At 40.3% G+C, this 23694-nt stretch overlaps 1 protein-coding gene across 2 annotated transcripts in view; it reads right to left on the bottom strand.

Moving 5' to 3' along the window:
• qars1 (glutaminyl-tRNA synthetase 1) overlaps positions 1–23694 on the bottom strand; it is a 61707-nt gene that overhangs the window by 31432 nt on the left and 6581 nt on the right. For both annotated transcript variants that reach the window (XM_083769415.1, XM_083769416.1), the window contains exons 3-11: positions 20778–20890; positions 18755–18830; positions 15083–15147; positions 13399–13452; positions 12243–12306; positions 7661–7732; positions 1947–2032; positions 1060–1146; positions 212–311 (exon numbers count right to left, since the gene is read on the bottom strand). In XM_083769415.1, coding sequence (XP_083625541.1) covers positions 212–311; positions 1060–1146; positions 1947–2032; positions 7661–7732; positions 12243–12306; positions 13399–13452; positions 15083–15147; positions 18755–18830; positions 20778–20890 — 717 coding nt within the window. The remainder of the gene's footprint in view (positions 1–211; positions 312–1059; positions 1147–1946; positions 2033–7660; positions 7733–12242; positions 12307–13398; positions 13453–15082; positions 15148–18754; positions 18831–20777; positions 20891–23694) is intronic.

Consider the following 23694-nt stretch of genomic DNA (forward strand, 5'->3'; position numbering starts at 1 on the left):
GCGATACGAGCTTGTAGGTCTGCTATTTTTGAAAAATCAAAGAACGACTGACATTTTTAGAATCTGATCTCAGGTCAGAATGGGTTAATCAGACCAGTGTGTGTCCCAGTGGAAAACCTCGTATGAATCTGATCTCGGGTCAGAATGGGTTAACAGCCCTAATTATTATTGTTGTTGTCATAGTAACAGTATAGTTGCCATGGTAACTCACCCAGCCACTCCACCATGTTTTTGATTCCTGTGAAATATTTCTCTTCCTCTTTCTCTGGGTTTGTGTCGTCGTACCTCAGGAAACAAATACCGCTGTTGGCCTGTGGGGGGAGACAGAGGACAAAGCATTTATACCAATAAGGTATACATTTATATCTATAGAGCGGCGCAGTCCCTCCCCCTTTCAGAACAACGAACGGCCCAGGAAATGGAAGCGCAATGCATTTCCCCATAGGCAGTTTTTATTTAATTTATTTAAAGACCTTTTAAGCGTCTTACGAAGCCAACTCTTGTCGTGACAAATCATGACAACACACACAATTTTTTGGACCAAACAAATAATTACAAAGAAGAAAAACAACAAAAATTCTTTGTTTGGCCCGAAATATTGTGTGTGTTATCATGATTTGTCACGACAAGAGTTGGCTTCGTACGACGCTTAAAAGGTCTTTAAATAAATTAAATAAAAACTGCTTATGGGGAAATGCATTGCGTTTTCATTTCCTGGGCCGTTCGTTGTTCTGAAAGGGGGCGGGACTGCGCCGCTCTATAAGGTATAAACATAGGATGTTAGCGTACCTTAGCATAACCGATATAAGGTATCAATAAGGTATCAATAAGACATTCGTACCTTAGCATAACCAATATAAGGTATCAATAAGCCGTATCTTAGCATAACCAATATAAGGTATCAATAAGCCGTACCTTAGCATAACCAATATAAGGTATCAATAAGCCGTACCTTAGCATAACCAATAAGGTATCAATAAGCCGTACCTTAGCATAACCAATATAAGGTATCAATAAGCCGTACCTTAGCATAACCAATAAGGTATCAATAAGCCGTACCTTAGCATAACCAAAGTTGAAGTTGATGGCCTTGGCGTGTCCGATGTGCAGGATGCCGTTGGGCTCTGGAGGGAAGCGGGTTCGGATCTGGAAGGAATAAAACACAATGGAGACTATTTAATGTAAACCCTGTTCATTTGAACAATAACTTAAGCATCCATATTCTGATTGGTTAAACCCCATGAACCTAGCATCCATATCTGATTTGTACTGTACTGTACTGTACTGTACTGTACTGTACTGTACTGTACTGTACTGTACTGTACTGTACTGTACTGTACTGTACTGTACTGTACTGTACTGTACTGTACTGTACTGTACTGTACTGCACTGCACTGCACTGTACTGCACTGTACAGTACATGTTTTTGTCCCTGTGCAATGTTTTATTGTTCTTGTATTGTATTGTATTGTATTGTATTGTACTGTACTGTACTGTACTGTATGTGCCATTTTAAGAGCCTTCTCAGGGACTACAGTTGTAAATTAGCTTATGGCTAACTCTGGCACATTTACACAGAAGTGAAAACTGAAATGTTGATTAATGAGCATTGTCCCAAATAAAATAATACAAATAAAATCCATATTCTGATTGGTTAAACCTAGCATCCATTTCACACCTGTGATGTCCAGGTGTGTTCCATACCTGTGATGTCCAGGTGTGTTCCATACCTGTGATGTCCAGGTGTGTTCCATACCTGTGATGTCCAGGTGTGTTCCATACCTGTGATGTCCAGGTGTGTTCCATACCTGTGATGTCCAGGTGTGTTCCATACCTGTGATGTCCAGGTGTGTTCCATACCTGTGATGTCCAGGTGTGTTCCATACCTGTGATGTCCAGGTGTGTTCCATACCTGTCCTCCTGTGATGTCCAGGTGTGTTCCATACCTGTCCTCCTGTGATGTCCAGGTGTTTCTTCAGAAGGTCCATGGTGTTGGGTGTGACCACATAGCCCTCCGTCTTATAGTTCTCTCCTAAAGACACGATAAAACTACATTATTAAACCTTATAGTTCTCTCCTAAAGACACGATAAAACTACATTATTAAACCTTATAGTTCTCTCCTAAAGACACGATAAAACTACATTATTAAACCTTATAGTTCTCTCCTAAAGACACGATAAAACTACATTATTAAACCTTATAGTTCTCTCCTAAAGACATGATAAAACTACATTATTAAACCTTATAGTTCTCTCCTAAAGACACGATAAAACTACATTATTAAACCTTATAGTTCTCTCCTAAAGACACCATAAAACTACATTATTAAACCTTATAGTTCTCTCCTAAAGACACGATAAAACTACATTATTAAACCTTATAGTTCTCTCCTAAAGACACCATAAAACTACATTATTAAACCTTATAGTTCTCTCCTAAAGACACCATAAAACTACATTATTAAACCTTATAGTTCTCTCCTAAAGACACGATAAAACTACATTATTAAACCTCATAGTTCTCTCCTAAAGACACGATAAAACTACATTATTAAACCTTATAGTTCTCTCCTAAAGACACGATAAAACTACATTATTAAACCTTATAGTTCTCTCCTAAAGACACCATAAAACTACATTATTAAACCTTATAGTTCTCTCCTAAAGACACGATAAAACTACATTATTAAACCTCATAGTTCTCTCCTAAAGACACGATAAAACTACATTATTAAACCTTATAGTTCTCTCCTAACGACACGATAAAACTACATTATTAAACCTTATAGTTCTCTCCTAAAGACATGATAAAACTACATTATTAAACCTTATAGTTCTCTCCTAAAGACACGATAAAACTACATTATTAAACCTTATAGTTCTCTCCTAACGACACGATAAAACTACATTATTAAACCTTATAGTTCTCTCCTAAAGACACCATAAAACTACATTATTAAACCTTATAGTTCTCTCCTAAAGACATGATAAAACTACATTATTAAACCTTATAGTTCTCTCCTAAAGACACGATAAAACTACATTATTAAACCTTATAGTTCTCTCCTAAAGACACGATAAAACTACATTATTAAACCTTATAGTTCTCTCCTAAAGACACCATAAAACTACATTATTAAACCTTATAGTTCTCTCCTAAAGACATGATAAAACTACATTATTAAACCTTATAGTTCTCTCCTAAAGACACGATAAAACTACATTATTAAACCTTATAGTTCTCTCCTAAAGACACGATAAAACTACATTATTAAACCTTATAGTTCTCTCCTAAAGACACGATAAAACTACATTATTAAACCTTATAGTTCTCTCCTAAAGACATGATAAAACTACATTATTAAACCTTATAGTTCTCTCCTAAAGACACGATAAAACTACATTATTAAACCTTATAGTTCTCTCCTAAAGACACGATAAAACTACATTATTAAACCTTATAGTTCTCTCCTAAAGACACCATAAAACTACATTATTAAACCTTATAGTTCTCTCCTAAAGACATGATAAAACTACATTATTAAACCTTATAGTTCTCTCCTAAAGACACGATAAAACTACATTATTAAACCTTATAGTTCTCTCCTAAAGACACGATAAAACTACATTATTAAACCTTATAGTTCTCTCCTAAAGACACGATAAAACTACATTATTAAACCTTATAGTTCTCTCCTAAAGACACGATAAAACTACATTATTAAACCTTATAGTTCTCTCCTAAAGACACGATAAAACTACATTATTAAACCTTATAGTTCTCTCCTAAAGACACGATAAAACTACATTATTAAACCTTATAGTTCTCTCCTAAAGACACGATAAAACTACATTATTAAACCTTATAGTTCTCTCCTAAAGACACCATAAAACTACATTATTAAACCTTATAGTTCTCTCCTAAAGACACCATAAAACTACATTATTAAACCTTATAGTTCTCTCCTAAAGACACCATAAAACTACATTATTAAACCTTATAGTTCTCTCCTAAAGACACGATAAAACTACATTATTAAACCTTATAGTTCTCTCCTAAAGACACCATAAAACTACATTATTAAACCTTATAGTTCTCTCCTAAAGACACCATAAAACTACATTATTAAACCTTATAGTTCTCTCCTAAAGACACGATAAAACTACATTATTAAACCTTATAGTTCTCTCCTAAAGACACCATAAAACTACATTATTAAACCTTATAGTTCTCTCCTAAAGACACGATAAAACTACATTATTAAACCTTATAGTTCTCTCCTAAAGACACCATAAAACTACATTATTAAACCTTATAGTTCTCTCCTAAAGACACCATAAAACTACATTATTAAACCTTATAGTTCTCTCCTAAAGACACGATAAAACTACATTATTAAACCTTATAGTTCTCTCCTAAAGACACGATAAAACTACATTATTAAACCTTATAGTTCTCTCCTAAAGACACCATAAAACTACATTATTAAACCTTATAGTTCTCTCCTAAAGACACGATAAAACTACATTATTAAACCTTATAGTTCTCTCCTAAAGACACGATAAAACTACATTATTAAACCTTATAGTTCTCTCCTAAAGACACGATAAAACTACATTATTAAACCTTATAGTTCTCTCCTAAAGACACCATAAAACTACATTATTAAACCTTATAGTTCTCTCCTAACGACACGATAAAACTACATTATTAAACCTTATAGTTCTCTCCTAAAGACACGATAAAACTACATTATTAAACCTTATAGTTCTCTCCTAAAGACACCATAAAACTACATTATTAAACCTTATAGTTCTCTCCTAAAGACACCATAAAACTACATTATTAAACCTTATAGTTCTCTCCTAAAGACACCATAAAACTACATTATTAAACCTTATAGTTCTCTCCTAAAGACACGATAAAACTACATTATTAAACCTTATAGTTCTCTCCTAAAGACACGATAAAACTACATTATTAAACCTTATAGTTCTCTCCTAAAGACACGATAAAACTACATTATTAAACCTTATAGTTCTCTCCTAACGACACCATAAAACTACATTATTAAACCTTATAGTTCTCTCCTAAAGACACGATAAAACTACATTATTAAACCTTATAGTTCTCTCCTAAAGACACGATAAAACTACATTATTAAACCTTATAGTTCTCTCCTAAAGACACCATAAAACTACATTATTAAACCTTATAGTTCTCTCCTAAAGACACGATAAAACTACATTATTAAACCTTATAGTTCTCTCCTAAAGACACGATAAAACTACATTATTAAACCTTATAGTTCTCTCCTAAAGACACCATAAAACTACATTATTAAACCTTATAGTTCTCTCCTAAAGACACCATAAAACTACATTATTAAACCTTATAGTTCTCTCCTAAAGACACGATAAAACTACATTATTAAACCTTATAGTTCTCTCCTAAAGACACGATAAAACTACATTATTAAACCTTATAGTTCTCTCCTAAAGACACGATAAAACTACATTATTAAACCTTATAGTTCTCTCCTAAAGACACCATAAAACTACATTATTAAACCTTATAGTTCTCTCCTAAAGACACCATAAAACTACATTATTAAACCTTATAGTTCTCTCCTAAAGACACGATAAAACTACATTATTAAACCTTATAGTTCTCTCCTAAAGACACCATAAAACTACATTATTAAACCTTATAGTTCTCTCCTAAAGACACCATAAAACTACATTATTAAACCTTATAGTTCTCTCCTAAAGACACGATAAAACTACATTATTAAACCTTATAGTTCTCTCCTAAAGACACGATAAAACTACATTATTAAACCTTATAGTTCTCTCCTAAAGACACGATAAAACTACATTATTAAACCTTATAGTTCTCTCCTAACGACACCATAAAACTACATTATTAAACCTTATAGTTCTCTCCTAAAGACACCATAAAACTACATTATTAAACCTTATAGTTCTCTCCTAAAGACACGATAAAACTACATTATTAAACCTTATAGTTCTCTCCTAAAGACACGATAAAACTACATTATTAAACCTTATAGTTCTCTCCTAAAGACACGATAAAACTACATTATTAAACCTTATAGTTCTCTCCTAAAGACACCATAAAACTACATTATTAAACCTTATAGTTCTCTCCTAAAGACACGATAAAACTACATTATTAAACCTTATAGTTCTCTCCTAACGACACGATAAAACTACATTATTAAACCTCATAGTTCTCTCCTAACGACACGATAAAACTACATTATTAAACCTTATAGTTCTCTCCTAAAGACACGATAAAACTACATTATTAAACCTTATAGTTCTCTCCTAAAGACACGATAAAACTACATTATTAAACCTTATAGTTCTCTCCTAACGACACGATAAAACTACATTATTAAACCTTATAGTTCTCTCCTAAAGACACCATAAAACTACATTATTAAACCTTATAGTTCTCTCCTAACGACACGATAAAACTACATTATTAAACCTTATAGTTCTCTCCTAAAGACACGATAAAACTACATTATTAAACCTTATAGTTCTCTCCTAAAGACACGATAAAACTACATTATTAAACCTTATAGTTCTCTCCTAAAGACACCATAAAACTACATTATTAAACCTTATAGTTCTCTCCTAAAGACATGATAAAACTACATTATTAAACCTTATAGTTCTCTCCTAACGACACCATAAAACTACATTATTAAACCTTATAGTTCTCTCCTAAAGACATGATAAAACTACATTATTAAACCTTATAGTTCTCTCCTAAAGACACGATAAAACTACATTATTAAACCTTATAGTTCTCTCCTAAAGACACGATAAAACTACATTATTAAACCTTATAGTTCTCTCCTAAAGACACGATAAAACTACATTATTAAACCTTATAGTTCTCTCCTAAAGACACGATAAAACTACATTATTAAACCTTATAGTTCTCTCCTAAAGACACCATAAAACTACATTATTAAACCTTATAGTTCTCTCCTAAAGACACGATAAAACTACATTATTAAACCTTATAGTTCTCTCCTAAAGACACGATAAAACTACATTATTAAACCTTATAGTTCTCTCCTAAAGACATGATAAAACTACATTATTAAACCTTATAGTTCTCTCCTAAAGACACGATAAAACTACATTATTAAACCTTATAGTTCTCTCCTAACGACACCATAAAACTACATTATTAAACCTTATAGTTCTCTCCTAAAGACACGATAAAACTACATTATTAAACCTTATAGTTCTCTCCTAAAGACACCATAAAACTACATTATTAAACCTTATAGTTCTCTCCTAAAGACACCATAAAACTACATTATTAAACCTTATAGTTCTCTCCTAAAGACACCATAAAACTACATTATTAAACCTTATAGTTCTCTCCTAAAGACACGATAAAACTACATTATTAAACCTTATAGTTCTCTCCTAACGACACGATAAAACTACATTATTAAACCTTATAGTTCTCTCCTAACGACACCATAAAACTACATTATTAAACCTGCAGACTTGAAAAGAAAAGAATCCAAGGCTTAGGTGAAAAATGTAATATCAATAGAGGACTATTTACATGTTCTATATTCTTAGACTGATGATCAAAGTGGTCACCTGGTTTATGGAACTTCAGAGCCTCTCCTCTCAGCTGCTCCATCAGAGACTTGGCTTCAGTTTTCACCTCCCCTGAACAACACATAGTTATACATTATAAACTTTATATGCATTTAGATCTAATGCATATGTATCACTGTATGTGTGTAGTGTGTACTGCATATACACAGTCTTTCACCTCCCCTGAACAACACAGGGATGGCCTTTACAGTTATACATTTGTATACAACTAACTAACTAACTATACATACAACTTCATATGCATTTAGATCTAATGCATCACTGTATATATCACTGTATGCATGTATAGTATGAACATCACAGCCTTTGGTAAAGATGCTCTCATCATCTGCACATTTTACATTTGTGTTTCCTGTCCTCCTAACGCCGTACTTCATCATACTACAGTGTCACACTAACGCCGTACTTCATCATACTACAGTGTCACACTAACGCCGTACTTCATCATACTACAGTGTCACACTAACGCCGTACTTCATCATACTACAGTGTCACACTAACGCCGTACTTCATCATACTAACTACAGTGTCACACTAACGCCGTACTTCATCATACTAACTACAGTGTCACACTAACGCCGTACTTCATCATACTAACTACAGTGTCACACTAACGCCGTACTTCATCATACTACAGTGTCACACTAACGCCGTACTTCATCATACTACAGTGTCACACTAACGCCGTACTTCATCATACTACAGTGTACTTCATCATACTACAGTGTCACACTAACGCCGTACTTCATCATACTACAGTGTCACACTAACGCCGTACTTCATCATACTACAGTGTCACACTAACGCCGTACTTCATCATACTACAGTGTCACACTAACGCCGTACTTCATCATACTACAGTGTCACACTAACGCCGTACTTCATCATACTACAGTGTCACACTAACGCCGTACTTCATCATACTACAGTGTCACACTAACGCCGTACTTCATCATACTACAGTGTCACACTAACGCCGTACTTCATCATACTACAGTGTCACACTAACGCCGTACTTCATCATACTAACTACAGTGTCACACTAACGCCGTACTTCATCATACTAACTACAGTGTCACACTAACGCCGTACTTCATCATACTACAGTGTCACACTAACGCCGTACTTCATCATACTACAGTGTCACACTAACGCCGTACTTCATCATACTACAGTGTACTTCATCATACTACAGTGTCACACTAACGCCGTACTTCATCATACTACAGTGTCACACTAACGCCGTACTTCATCATACTACAGTGTACTTCATCATACTACAGTGTCACACTAACGCCGTACTTCATCATACTACAGTGTACTTCATCATACTACAGTGTCACACTAACGCCGTACTTCATCATACTACAGTGTCACACTAACGCCGTACTTCATCATACTACAGTGTCACACTAACGCCGTACTTCATCATACTACAGTGTCACACTAACGCCGTACTTCATCATACTACAGTGTCACACTAACGCCGTACTTCATCATACTAACTACAGTGTCACACTAACGCCGTACTTCATCATACTAACTACAGTGTCACACTAACGCCGTACTTCATCATACTACAGTGTCACACTAACGCCGTACTTCATCATACTAACTACAGTGTCACACTAACGCCGTACTTCATCATACTAACTACAGTGTCACACTAACGCCGTACTTCATCATACTACAGTGTCACACTAACGCCGTACTTCATCATACTACAGTGTCACACTAACGCCGTACTTCATCATACTACAGTGTCACACTAACGCCGTACTTCATCATACTACAGTGTCACACTAACGCCGTACTTCATCATACTACAGTGTCACACTAACGCCGTACTTCATCATACTACAGTGTCACACTAACGCCGTACTTCATCATACTACAGTGTCACACTAACGCCGTACTTCATCATACTACAGTGTCACACTAACGCCGTACTTCATCATACTAACTACAGTGTCACACTAACGCCGTACTTCATCATACTACAGTGTCACACTAACGCCGTACTTCATCATACTACAGTGTCACACTAACGCCGTACTTCATCATACTACAGTGTCACACTAACGCCGTACTTCATCATACTAACTACAGTGTCACACTAACGCCGTACTTCATCATACTAACTACAGTGTCACACTAACGCCGTACTTCATCATACTACAGTGTCACACTAACGCCGTACTTCATCATACTAACTACAGTGTCATACTAACTACAGTGTCACACTAACGCCGTACTTCATCATACTACAGTGTCACACTAACGCCGTACTTCATCATACTAACTACAGTGTCACACTAACGCCGTACTTCATCATACTACAGTGTCACACTAACGCCGTACTTCATCATACTACAGTGTCACACTAACGCCGTACTTCATCATACTACAGTGTCACACTAACGCCGTACTTCATCATACTACAGTGTCACACTAACGCCGTACTTCATCATACTACAGTGTCACACTAACGCCGTACTTCATCATACTACAGTGTCACACTAACGCCGTACTTCATCATACTAACTACAGTGTCACACTAACGCCGTACTTCATCATACTACAGTGTCACACTAACGCCGTACTTCATCATACTACAGTGTCACACTAACGCCGTACTTCATCATACTACAGTGTCACACTAACGCCGTACTTCATCATACTACAGTGTCACACTAACGCCGTACTTCATCATACTACAGTGTCACACTAACGCCGTACTTCATCATACTACAGTGTCACACTAACGCCGTACTTCATCATACTACAGTGTCACACTAACGCCGTACTTCATCATACTACAGTGTCACACTAACGCCGTACTTCATCATACTACAGTGTCACACTAACGCCGTACTTCATCATACTACAGTGTCACACTAACGCCGTACTTCATCATACTACAGTGTCACACTAATGCCGTACTTCATCATACTACAGTGTCACACTAACGCCGTACTTCATCATACTACAGTGTCACACTAACGCCGTACTTCATCATACTACAGTGTCACACTAACGCCGTACTTCATCATACTACAGTGTCACACTAACGCCGTACTTCATCATACTAACTACAGTGTCACACTAACGCCGTACTTCATCATACTACAGTGTCACACTAACGCCGTACTTCATCATACTACAGTGTCACACTAACGCCGTACTTCATCATACTACAGTGTCACACTAACGCCGTACTTCATCATACTACAGTGTCACACTAACGCCGTACTTCATCATACTAACTACAGTGTCACACTAACGCCGTACTTCATCATACTAACTACAGTGTCACACTAACGCCGTACTTCATCATACTACAGTGTCACACTAACGCCGTACTTCATCATACTACAGTGTCACACTAACGCCGTACTTCATCATACTAACTACAGTGTCACACTAACGCCGTACTTCATCATACTACAGTGTCACACTAACGCCGTACTTCATCATACTACAGTGTCACACTAACGCCGTACTTCATCATACTAACTACAGTGTCACACTAACGCCGTACTTCATCATACTACAGTGTCACACTAACGCCGTACTTCATCATACTACAGTGTCACACTAACGCCGTACTTCATCATACTACAGTGTACTTCATCATACTACAGTGTACTTCATCATACTACAGTGTCACACTAACGCCGTACTTCATCATACTACAGTGTCACACTAACGCCGTACTTCATCATACTACAGTGTCACACAAGAGCATTGAAGCAAGCCACAATTTACACACTTGTAGACTAACTTTAACCCATTCTGACCTGAGATCAGATTCATACCAGGTTTCCGCCGGACACACACTGGTCTGATGAACCCATTCTGACCTGAGATCAGATTCTAAAAAATGTCAGTCGTTCTTCGATTTTTCAAAAAATAGCAGACCTACAAGCTCGTATCGCGCCACTCGGTGGCGCGATATGAGCTTGTAGATCTGCTATTTTTCAATAGATAAAGCATAACATGATGCCGACACCAAAATGGGTGCCCGTTCAGAATGGGTTAACAGTTAACCCATTCTGAACGGGAACCCATTTTGGTGTTGGCATCATGTTATGCTTTAGCTATTGAGAAATAGCAGACGGCGCGCTACGAGCTTGTAGGTCTGCTATTTTTTGAAAAATCGTAGAAAGACTGACATTTTTTTAGAATCTGATCTCGGGTCAGAATGGGTTAATCAGTCCAGTGTGTGTCCAGTGGAAACCTCGTATGAATCTGATCTCAGGTCAGAATGGGTTCTCCACGGATAGAGGGCTTTGAATGCAAACCATAGAGTGGCCGTGGCCACTAGGTGTCCCACTTGATCCGTTATGCTAACGAACGGTAGTTCGATCGGATAAAAACATGGATTAAAGAATGTAAACCCTGGAAAACGTATAGGCTACGGTTCTGGCAGGCTTAGGGTACTAATTTAACCCTACGTTTTCTACGGTTCTGGTGGGCTTCGTGCTAACAGTTAAAGTCCAGCCGACAGAGACTAACAGTTTAACTAACGACATCATAGACAACATGTTTAACTCCTTACCGTTCACGGCCTCCTCCTCTTTCTTCATCTTCACGTCACTGTCAGGAGCTTTGTTCTTCTGGACCTGCACGAAGAACATCACGATTACCTTCACTGAACCACAGTGGACGAAAACATACCTTCACTGAACCACAGAACCAAAACATACCTTCACTGAACCACAGAACCAAAACATACCTTCACTGAACCACAGTGGACGAAAACATACCTTCACTGAACCACAGAACCAAAACATACCTTCACTGAACCACAGAACCAAAACATACCTTCACTGAACCACAGAACCAAAACATACCTTCACTGAACCACAGAACCAAAACATACCTTCACTGAACCACAGAACCAAAACATACCTTCACTGAACCACAGAACCAAAACATACCTTCACTGAACCACAGAACCAAAACATACCTTCACTGAACCACAGAACCAAAACATACCTTCACTGAACCACAGAACCAAAACATACCTTCACTGAACCACAGTGGACCAAAACATACCTTCACTGAACCACAGAACCAAAACATACCTTCACTGAACCACAGAACCAAAACATACCTTCACTGAACCACAGAACCAAAACATACCTTCACTGAACCACAGAACCAAAACATACCTTCACTGAACCACAGAACCAAAACATACCTTCACTGAACCACAGAACCAAAACATACCTTCACTGAACCACAGAACCAAAACATACCTTCACTGAACCACAGTGGACCAAAACATACCTTCACTGAACCACAGAACCAAAACATACCTTCACTGAACCACAGAACCAAAACATACCTTCACTGAACCACAGAACCAAAACATACCTTCACTGAACCACAGAACCAAAACATACCTTCACTGAACCACAGAACCAAAACATACCTTCACTGAACCACAGTGGCGGGCCGTACCAAAACATACCGGGCATTCTAGACCGTCCAGGATGGTGCCCCCCCCACCCACCCACACACACAGCGTAACGACCAGTCATATTTTATTATACAACACAAGTGGAACTGAACGACACTCAGGCTTTATCCCAGCCAAGCTGCAGAGGTGGACTCAACGCACATGCGCACGTTTAGTCCCCTCTGCACACACACATGCACGCACGCACGCACGCACGCACGATGATCAAATAAAGTTTATAATTATCTACCTTGGGTTTCTTCTCAAGGTCAGCCTCTGTCTTTGGACCCAGGAGGTGCAACACCTGAGAGGCAAACACAACACATCCATCCATCCATCCATCCCAAACACAACACATCCATCCATCCATCCATCCCAAACACAACACATCCATCCATCCATTCATCCCAAACACAACACATCCATCCATCCATCCCAAACACAACACATCCATCCATCCATCCATCCCAAACACAACACATCCATCCATCCATCCCAAACACAACACATCCATCCATCCATCCATCCCAAACACAACACATCCATCCCAAACACAACACATCCATCCATCCATCCATCCCAAACACAACACAACACATCCATCCATCCCAAACACAACACATCCATCCATCCATCCCAAACACAACATATTTGTTGTCAATGGACAGCTATAATCTGTATTCTAAGACATTAAGCCATGCTGTTGTCATTGGACAGCTATAGATACACATACACACTAATGATAACTTCTATAGATATAGATACACATACACACTAATGATAACTTCCATAACCTCTTCACCCTTGCTTTTAGTTGAGTTTTATTTTTATATGTGTTTTTATTTATTTTATGTTCTTATATTCGGTTTTGTTCTGTGCTATTGTTCTATCATTTTAACTACTTGTGTTTTATTGTATTTTATTTTTGTGTCCTGCCCTGTGAAGCACTTTGAGCTGCATTTATGTATGAAAAGTGCTATACAAATAAAGTTTATTATTATTATTATAAAGCTCACCTGCATGTCCAACTCACAGAGCTTTCAGTAGACATTGAAAATCACCATAGGGGGATTTCTGGTCGCATAAGAACTGTGTTTGAATAATAAACCGATCATCCCGGCCTTTCTGTCAGGGGGGCGGCTGTGCGTCGTTAATGATGTCCATTCATATTTGATACAGCCAGTTTCTGGAGAAAATGGAATTAATGTGGCCGCAAAAGCCTTGAAACTACATATGAAGGCAATGTCGCTGCCAATATACGTCACGCCCAGCCGTCAACACATTGCGTTCCTGAGATTCCTCGCTGACGTAAGCTCAGCTGGCGGTGACTCGACTCGTACTAACCACGAAACATTGAATATCAATAAATAAAAATAAAAATAAATGTAATTAACATTCAGTTTCTGTTGTGCGACGGGCAGATGAAGCCACCCGCCTACCCGGAAATGTAGTCTCTGGGTTGTTTGACTCGTTTCGAACGCTTATTTTGTTACTCTTTGGGTATATTTTTACATTTCCACCTTCAGTCGATGCTTCATATCCATATGAGTGAAAAGGCCGGGGTGATCGGTTTGTTTTTCAAACACAGTTCTTATATGAAGAGATTTAACCCATTCTGGGCGGGAACCCACTTTGGTGTTAGCACTATGTTATGCTTTAGCTATTGAAAAATAGCAGATCTACAAGCTATGAGCTTGTAGGTCTGCTATTTTTGAAAAATCGAAGAGCGACTGACATAGAAACATAGCCTTTTCAGAAAACTGTCAGGATGTAGAAGACATTTTTTAGAATCTGATCTCAGGTCAGAATGAAAACTGTCAGGATGTAGAAGACATTTTTAGAATCTGATCTCAGGTCAGAATGGGTTAAAACCCCCCTATGGCGCCCTCTACTGACAGTGACGTCAGGACATCGGCGCTCTATTCTAAACTCACCTGAATGTCCACCTCGTTCTTGATGATCTTCCCGTCGGCCCATTTGAGTCCGGCGCGCGCTTCCCCTTTAAGGAACACACAGGGTTAACTTTTACTAGGGGAGGAACACAGGTTTATGTCCAGGTTTTTCAACTTGTAGATCTGCTATTTTTGATAAATCGTGAAAACTTGTGCAAATCTTTGAATATATATTCTTCCAGAGTGAACATTTTTAACTCATATCTTTGCTCCTGGGGGGGCTGGAACGACATATTTTCAGATGGGGGTCCCTGGAACAACATATTTGCAGATGGGGGTCCCTGGAACAACATATTTTCAGATGGGGGTCCCTGGAACAACATATTTTCAGATGGGGGTCCCTGGAACAACATATTTTCAGATGGGGGTCCCTGGAACAACATATTTTCAGATGGGGGGTCCCTGGAACAACATATTTTCAGATGGGGGTCCCTGGAACAACATATTTTCAGATGGGGGTCCCTGGAACAACATATTTTCAGATGGGGGTCCCTGGAACAACATATTTTCAGATGGGGGGTCCCTGGAACAACATATTTTCAGATGGGGGGTCCCTGGAACAACATATTTTAAGATGGGGGTCCCTGGAACAACATATTTTAAGATGGGGGTCCCTGGAACAACATATTTTCAGATGGGGGGTCCCTGGAACAACATATTATCAGATGGGGGTCCCTGGAACAACATATTTTCAGATGGGGGGTCCCTGGAACAACATATTTTCAGATGGGGGGTCCCTGGAACAACATATTTTAAGATGGGGGTCCCTGGAACAACATATTTTCAGATGGGGGTCCCTGGAACAACATATTTTCAGATGGGGGTCCCTGGAACAACATATTTTCAGATGGGGGGTCCCTGGAACAACATATTTTCAGATGGGGGTCCCTGGAACAACATATTTTCAGATGGGGGTCCCTGGAACAACATATTTTCAGATGGGGGTCCCTGGAACAACATATTTTCAGATGGGGGGTCCCTGGAACAACATATTTTCAGATGGGGGTCCCTGGAACAACATATTTTCAGATGGGGGTCCCTGGAACAACATATTTTCAGATGGGGGTCCCTGGAACGACATATTTTCAGATGGGGGTCCCTGGAACGACATATTTTCAGATGGGGGTCCCTGGAACAACATATTTTCAGATGGGGGTCCCTGGAACAACATATTTTCAGATGGGGGGTCCCTGGCTGGAACAACATATTTTCAGATGGGGGGTCCCTGGAACAACATATTTTAACAGTTTCCGTGCCTTGAATGGATTACTCCAGGTTAATGTCGCTGCCGTATCGGACATACCCGCCTTTTGTTTTATGTGTTTAATCCGCCGTAATGTAATGAATCAAAAGAAAATCCGTCTTCGTCGCGGAGTATGAGACTGGATGCCTTCGCTGTGATGACAAAACCGGAAATCGTCACATGCTGTGGGCTGCTAGGGCTTCTGGGAAATTGAGGCCAATGGAAATGCATTGGGTGCAACGCCTCATTGAAACCAATCTTGTGTGCGTCTTCCGCGTGCACCAAGATGGTGGATGCTACACACAGATCATAACAAACCACGGGAGCTTTTTTTGATGGATTTTCGCGGATTAAAAGCCCAAATAATTCAGCGTATGCTCTAAAGGTAATACAACAATCTCGGCAGTGAAGGGGGGTTGATTAAAATGCGGGTTAATCGTAAAAAACAGTCAAACTGTTAAGATGGGGGTCCCTGGAACAACATATTTTCAGATGGGGGTCCCTGGAACAACATATTTTCAGATGGGGGTCCCTGGAACAACATATTTTCAGATGGGGGGTCCCTGGCTGGAACAACATATTTTCAGATGGGGGGTCCCTGGAACAACATATTTTAAGATGGGGGTCCCTGGAACAACATATTTTAAGATGGGGGTCCCTGGAACAACATATTTTCAGATGGGGGTCCCTGGAACAACATATTTTAAGATGGGGGTCCCTGGAACAACATATTTTCAGATGGGGGTCCCTGGAACAACATATTTTCAGATGGGGGGTCCCTGGAACAACATATTTTCAGATGGGGGTCCCTGGAACAACATATTTTCAGATGGGGGTCCCTGGAACAACATATTTTCAGATGGGGGTCCCTGGAACAACATATTTTCAGATGGGGGGTCCCTGGAACAACATATTTTCAGATGGGGGTCCCTGGAACAACATATTTTCAGATGGGGGTCCCTGGAACAACATATTTTCAGATGGGGGTCCCTGGAACGACATATTTTCAGATGGGGGTCCCTGGAACGACATATTTTCAGATGGGGGTCCCTGGAACAACATATTTTCAGATGGGGGTCCCTGGAACAACATATTTTCAGATGGGGGGTCCCTGGCTGGAACAACATATTTTCAGATGGGGGGTCCCTGGAACAACATATTTTAAGATGGGGGTCCCTGGAACAACATATTTTCAGATGGGGGTCCCTGGAACAACATATTTTCAGATGGGGGTCCCTGGAACAACATATTTTCAGATGGGGGGTCCCTGGCTGGAACAACATATTTTCAGATGGGGGGTCCCTGGAACAACATATTTTAAGATGGGGGTCCCTGGAACAACATATTTTAAGATGGGGGTCCCTGGAACAACATATTTTCAGATGGGGGTCCCTGGAACAACATATTTTAAGATGGGGGTCCCTGGAACAACATATTTTCAGATGGGGGTTGGCGGCCAATTACATTACAGTAATTACAGTTACAATTACAGTTTGACAGAAACATTTTAGAAGACATTATATTATTTTATTTGTAGAATCCGGTCTCAGGTCTAAATCAGTGTTAATTTAGTCGACTTAAGACAAAAAAAAAATCAAGTCGACTAAGGTTTTTGATATTTAGTCGACTAATGTCGCATTCACACCAGCATGCTATACTGCGATTAAAACTAATCCTGCTGCGTATTGTCGGAAAGTGCGCTTCGTTTGGCAGGTGTGAAGGCTCAGTCGCATTCGGATCCGCAACAAAGAACCGCATTCTACTTCGCCACAGAAACGGGCGTGTCGCGTCGCTTCCAATCGCACCTGACTTCAATTCACTGCAGGTGTGGAAGCCTAGGTTACCTAGGCTGTGTGGATGCCTAGGTTACCTAGGCTGTGTGGATGCCTAGGTTACCTAGGCTGTGTGGATGCCTAGGTTACCTAGGCTGTGTGGATGCCTAGGTTACCTAGGCTGTGTGGATGCCTAGGTTACCTAGGCTGTGTGGATGCCTAGGTTACCTAGGCTGTGTGGATGCCTAGGTTACCTAGGCTGTGTGGATGCCTAGGCTGTGTGGATGCCTAGGTTACCTAGGCTGTGTGGATGCCTAGGTTACCTAGGCTGCAACCCGCAGCAAATGAAGGAAATGAAGCAGACAATGTGAATGAGTAAACTGTAAACATTCGGAGACGGGATATTAACTTTACGCAGCGCAAAGATGTCCCGTTACCGCAAAGATGTCCCGTTACCGCAAAGATGTCCCGTTACCGCAAAGATGTCCCGTTACCGCAAAGATGTCCCGTTACCGTGGATAGACGGTAAACTGCCCTCCACATGTCCAAAAGAACACTGCGCGTGCACACACACACACACACACACACACACACACACACACACACACACACACAGTGAAAGGTCAGAGGTCATATTACCCATGAGCAGGCCCATGTTGTAGCGGTAGCGTTCCTTTAAGAGCTGCTCCTTGTGTTTCTGAATCACCGTCTCCACCTAGTGGACACCATCATCATTGCATCATCACATTCTGGCCAATCACAGTTCATAGTTAATCATAGTTAATTATAGTATGATTACATCATCACATTCTGCCCTCCCCTTTTATCCTAAAATTCATTCTGGGCATAGGAGGGGGAGGGGCTACACATGCTCCACTTTTAGCTTCACTGCATTCATTGGCTTCCGGTAGTTTTTAGGATTGATTTTAAAATTATTTTACTTGTTTGTTCATAAAGCTCTCAATGGTCTCGCACCTTCGACAAACTCCCACTGTACCTTCGACAGGCAGCCTCTGTAGTTTAGCAAACTCCCACTGTACCTTCGTCAGGCAGCCTCTGTAGTTTAACAAACTCCCACTGTACCTTCGACAGGCAGCCTCTGTAGTTTAACAAGCTCCCACTGTACCTTCGACAGGCAGCCTCTGTAGTTTAACAAACTCCCACTGTACCTTCGACAGGCAGCCTCTGTAGTTTAACAAACTCCCACTGTACCTTCGACAGGCAGCCTCTGTAGTTTAACAAACTCCCACTGTACCTTCGACAGGCAGCCTCTGTAGTTTAACAAACTCCCACTGTACCTTCGACAGGCAGCCTCTGTAGTTTAACAAACTCCCACTGTACCTTCGACAGGCAGCCTCTGTAGTTTAACAAACTCCCACTGCACCTTCGACAGGCAGCCTCTGTAGTTTAACAAACTCCCACTGTACCTTCGACAGGCAGCCTCTGTAATTTAACAAACTCCCACTGTACCTTCGACAGGCAGCCTCTGTAGTTTAACAAACTCCCACTGTACCTTCGACAGGCAGCCTCTGTAGTTTAACAAACTCCCACTGTACCTTCGACAGGCAGCCTCTGTAGTTTAACAAACTCCCACTGTACCTTCGACAGGCAGCCTCTGTAGTTTAACAAACTCCCACTGTACCTTCGACAGGCAGCCTCTGTAGTTTAACAAACTCCCACTGTACCTTCGACAGGCAGCCTCTGTAGTTTAACAAACTCCCACTGTACCTTCGACAGGCAGCCTCTGTAGTTTAACAAACTCCCACTGTACCTTCGACAGGCAGCCTCTGTAGTTTAACAAACTCCCACTGTACCTTCGACAGGCAGCCTCTGTAGTTTAACAAACTCCCACTGCACCTTCGACAGGCAGCCTCTGTAGTTTAACAAACTCCCACTGTACCTTCGACAGGCAGCCTCTGTAATTTAACAAACTCCCACTGTACCTTCGACAGGCAGCCTCTGTAGTTTAACAAACTCCCACTGTACCTTCGACAGGCAGCCTCTGTAGTTTAACAAACTCCCACTGTACCTTCGACAGGCAGCCTCTGTAGTTTAACAAACTCCCACTGTACCTTCGACAGGCAGCCTCTGTAGTTTAACAAACTCCCACTGTACCTTCGACAGGCAGCCTCTGTAGTTTAACAAACTCCCACTGTACCTTCGACAGGCAGCCTCTGTAGTTTAACAAACTCCCACTGCACCTTCGACAGGCAGCCTCTGTAGTTTAACAAACTCCCACTGTACCTTCGACAGGCAGCCTCTGTAGTTTAACAAACTCCCACTGTACCTTCGACAGGCAGCCTCTGTAATTTAACAAACTCCCACTGTACCTTCGACAGGCAGCCTCTGTAGTTTAACAAACTCCCACTGTACCTTCGACAGGCAGCCTCTGTAGTTTAACAAACTCCCACTGTACCTTCGACAGGCAGCCTCTGTAGTTTAACAAACTCCCACTGTACCTTCGACAGGCAGCCTCTGTAGTTTAACAAACTCCCACTGTACCTTCGACAGGCAGCCTCTGTAGTTTAACAAACTCCCACTGTACCTTCGACAGGCAGCCTCTGTAGTTTAACAAACTCCCACTGTACCTTCGACAGGCAGCCTCTGTAGTTTAACAAACTCCCACTGTACCTTCGACAGGCAGCCATTATTGATCACTTACTGCGTTTTCAATCTGTTCTGGTGTGATGACCACGCCCACTCCACACGCCGTCTCAAAGTCCCTCTGGGCGATGGGATCCTGAGGGTGGTGGTTCTTCACAAAGTCCAACGCAGCTGTAGAGAACGATTACATTAGTTTACAATGAGGGTGGTGGTAACAGGGGATGCACGGACCGCAGCTTTAACCCATTCTGACCTGAGATCAGATTCATACGAGGTTTCCGCCGGACACACACTGGTCTGATGAACCCATTCTGACCTGAGATCAGATTCTAAAAATGTCAGTCGTTCTTTGATTTTTCAAAAATAGCTGACCTACAAGCTCGTAGCGCGCCACTCGGTGGCGCGCTATGAGCTTGTAGATCTGCTATTTTTCAATAGCTAAAGCATAACATGATGCTGACACCAAAATGGGTGCCCGGTCAGAATGGGTTAAACTATATGGCAGAAGATTGGGAGTGAGTCTGTAGTTCTGACTGCAGACGCGATGCGAGGCGAGGCGCGATGCGCGATGCGAGGCGAGCAGTGACAATGAATTTGGCCTAAACAACGATATAGCGGAGAGAAACGCATGCTTGGATTGGTCTCATTTATTTTAAACGATAAGCAACAACTGTTGCTTTCGCCCCAATCGTAGCAGCGTTCATGTGCGTTCAGTGACGCACAAATAATTAGGCTTACACTAAAACATCCGACAAGTCAACATTAAATAAAAGTGCCTGACACAGGCATTACCTCTCAAATAAATAAATATATAATCCAGACATGGTAAACTAAAGGCATTTTGCTTCTCTTCAGATTGAAACTGAAGATGTGAAAACACCAAAAAAAACACCACCCGATCGTAACTCTTAACCATAGACTGTAAAAAATATGGACAAAGCGTTCCCCGGGTCTAACATGAACGTAAAATGAAGCCTGTAATAATATGCTAATTCCTGATGTAAGTCGCCATCTTTGGTACCAGCTGGCCATTGGCTGGCTCCGTTTTGTATACCAGCTGGTCATTGGCTGCCCAGACAACGAGGCGGGACTTCCCCCCTTCTTCTCCGTTGGTTTTTATTTTGACTCGAGTGGGAGGGGAATCCCGATCATAGACTGTAATGGTAGCCACGCCCCTCAGAACATACGCGATGTTTTTTTTTCTTTATGGTCATTTTTTAAATTAATGGGACCATAATTTTCCAAAAAGAATATTATGACATTAGAAATGAGACTTTAAACTAGTGACTGGAAGAAGAAAGTATTCATGACCATGTTTATTAAGGTAATACAGTCTAGGTGAAGTTGGGCCCAAATACATGGGCCTCTATGGAGCTATGGGGCTTTTTGGGTCCGGTCCAGCGCCACAACAGGCCATTATATGAACTACCGATTTCAAATGAGGCTTCACGAAATATCTGGCTGACTGCTCCCCTGCTCTTAACCCATTTAGGCCCGACATCGAAATAAAAAAAGCCTTCTAAATCCTGACAGTTTTCTGAAATACCTCATGTTTCTAGGCCTATATCACTCAATATTTCATGTCAAGGACCCCAAAAATGATCTGTATTTGGCCACCGACCCCCATCTGAAAATATGTTGTTCCAGGGACGTCTCCAGAAGCAAAGATTTGAGTTAAAAACGTTCGTTCTGAAAAAATATATTCCAAATTTGAGGCACATTTTCACGATTTTTCAAAAATATAAAAATAGAATAGCAGACCTACAAGCTCGTAGCGCGCCACTCGGTGGCGCGCTACGAGCTTGTAGGTCTGCTATTTTTAAATAGCTAAATTATAACATAATGTTTAAAACACCAAAAGGGGTGCCCGCCCAAAATGGGTTAAATCAGTCAAACCCTCTAGGCGCTCTATGGAACAAAAAACTAAGAAAACTTAATAAAAAGTAACAGTTTGGCTACCATTCAAAACAACACACAGATTTATTTTCTTCTCCTCTTGCCGTAACATGAACTGAAATAAAGCGTCATTTAATCGAGGCTTTATGACAGCAGCGAGACGAGTGCTTGGTGCGAGGCGCACGCATGGCTCACAGTCACAGCTGCCTGTCATTTGTTAATATCCAAAACTATACAAAAATTATCACATTTCTATCTATAAGGACAAACCTTATTAGAAAAAATATTAATAGCATATGAAAGCCTTTTGAAATGTGTATATGTAATTATGTTACTGAATTGGAGGTGCTGCCAAATAAGTATAATTACTATAGGCTACCTCATGCCAGTCAGTTGTGCAAATATATATCAGGTCAGATCAATTAGCAGAGCGGAGCACCAGACAAACAAACCTTGGATTATATTTATTGGATTTATTTAATTCTTCTTTCTTCAAACCATGGCACGAGCCACGAGGTAAGAAACTATATAATTATTCACTGTTCACACAGCACCCATAGGCAGTTGTTCTTAATTGCTTCACATTCCCATCAAAGTAGCCTATAGCCTAAACCACACTAACTTTGTGATCAACCTTCTTAATGTGCATATTTTATTTGTAAAAAGGAACAGTGTATAAATACCGGTAGTTGAGAGAGAGAGAGAGAGAGAGAGAGAGAGAGAGAGAGAGAGAAATGCTTTGAGAGAGAGAGAGAGAGAGAGAGAGAGACGTAAAAGCCGTTCCATTTCAAAGACATCACCGTCTCGCAGGCGCGTTCGCACAACCAAAAAAGCGGCTCTGTCTCTGAGAGTGCAATATTACAGTTAGTTACCGTACTTATATTAGTGCAGAAAGTAAATCCCGCTTTGGAGAAGACGCTCTCCGAAGGGGTTGTAGTGGCAGGGAATCAGGGACGGATAGAATCCTCTTCGCTATATTAGGTGCCAACTTTGCATAACGTGGCACATTATTTTGACATTACAGTGGTCGTGGACTTCTTAGCATATTTTAACCCATTCTGAACGGGAACCCGTTTTGG

The sequence above is a fragment of the Protomyctophum parallelum genome, assembly GCF_964188405.1.
Source record: "Protomyctophum parallelum genome assembly, chromosome: 7".
In the NCBI taxonomy this organism is placed as follows: Eukaryota; Metazoa; Chordata; class Actinopteri; order Myctophiformes; family Myctophidae; genus Protomyctophum; species Protomyctophum parallelum.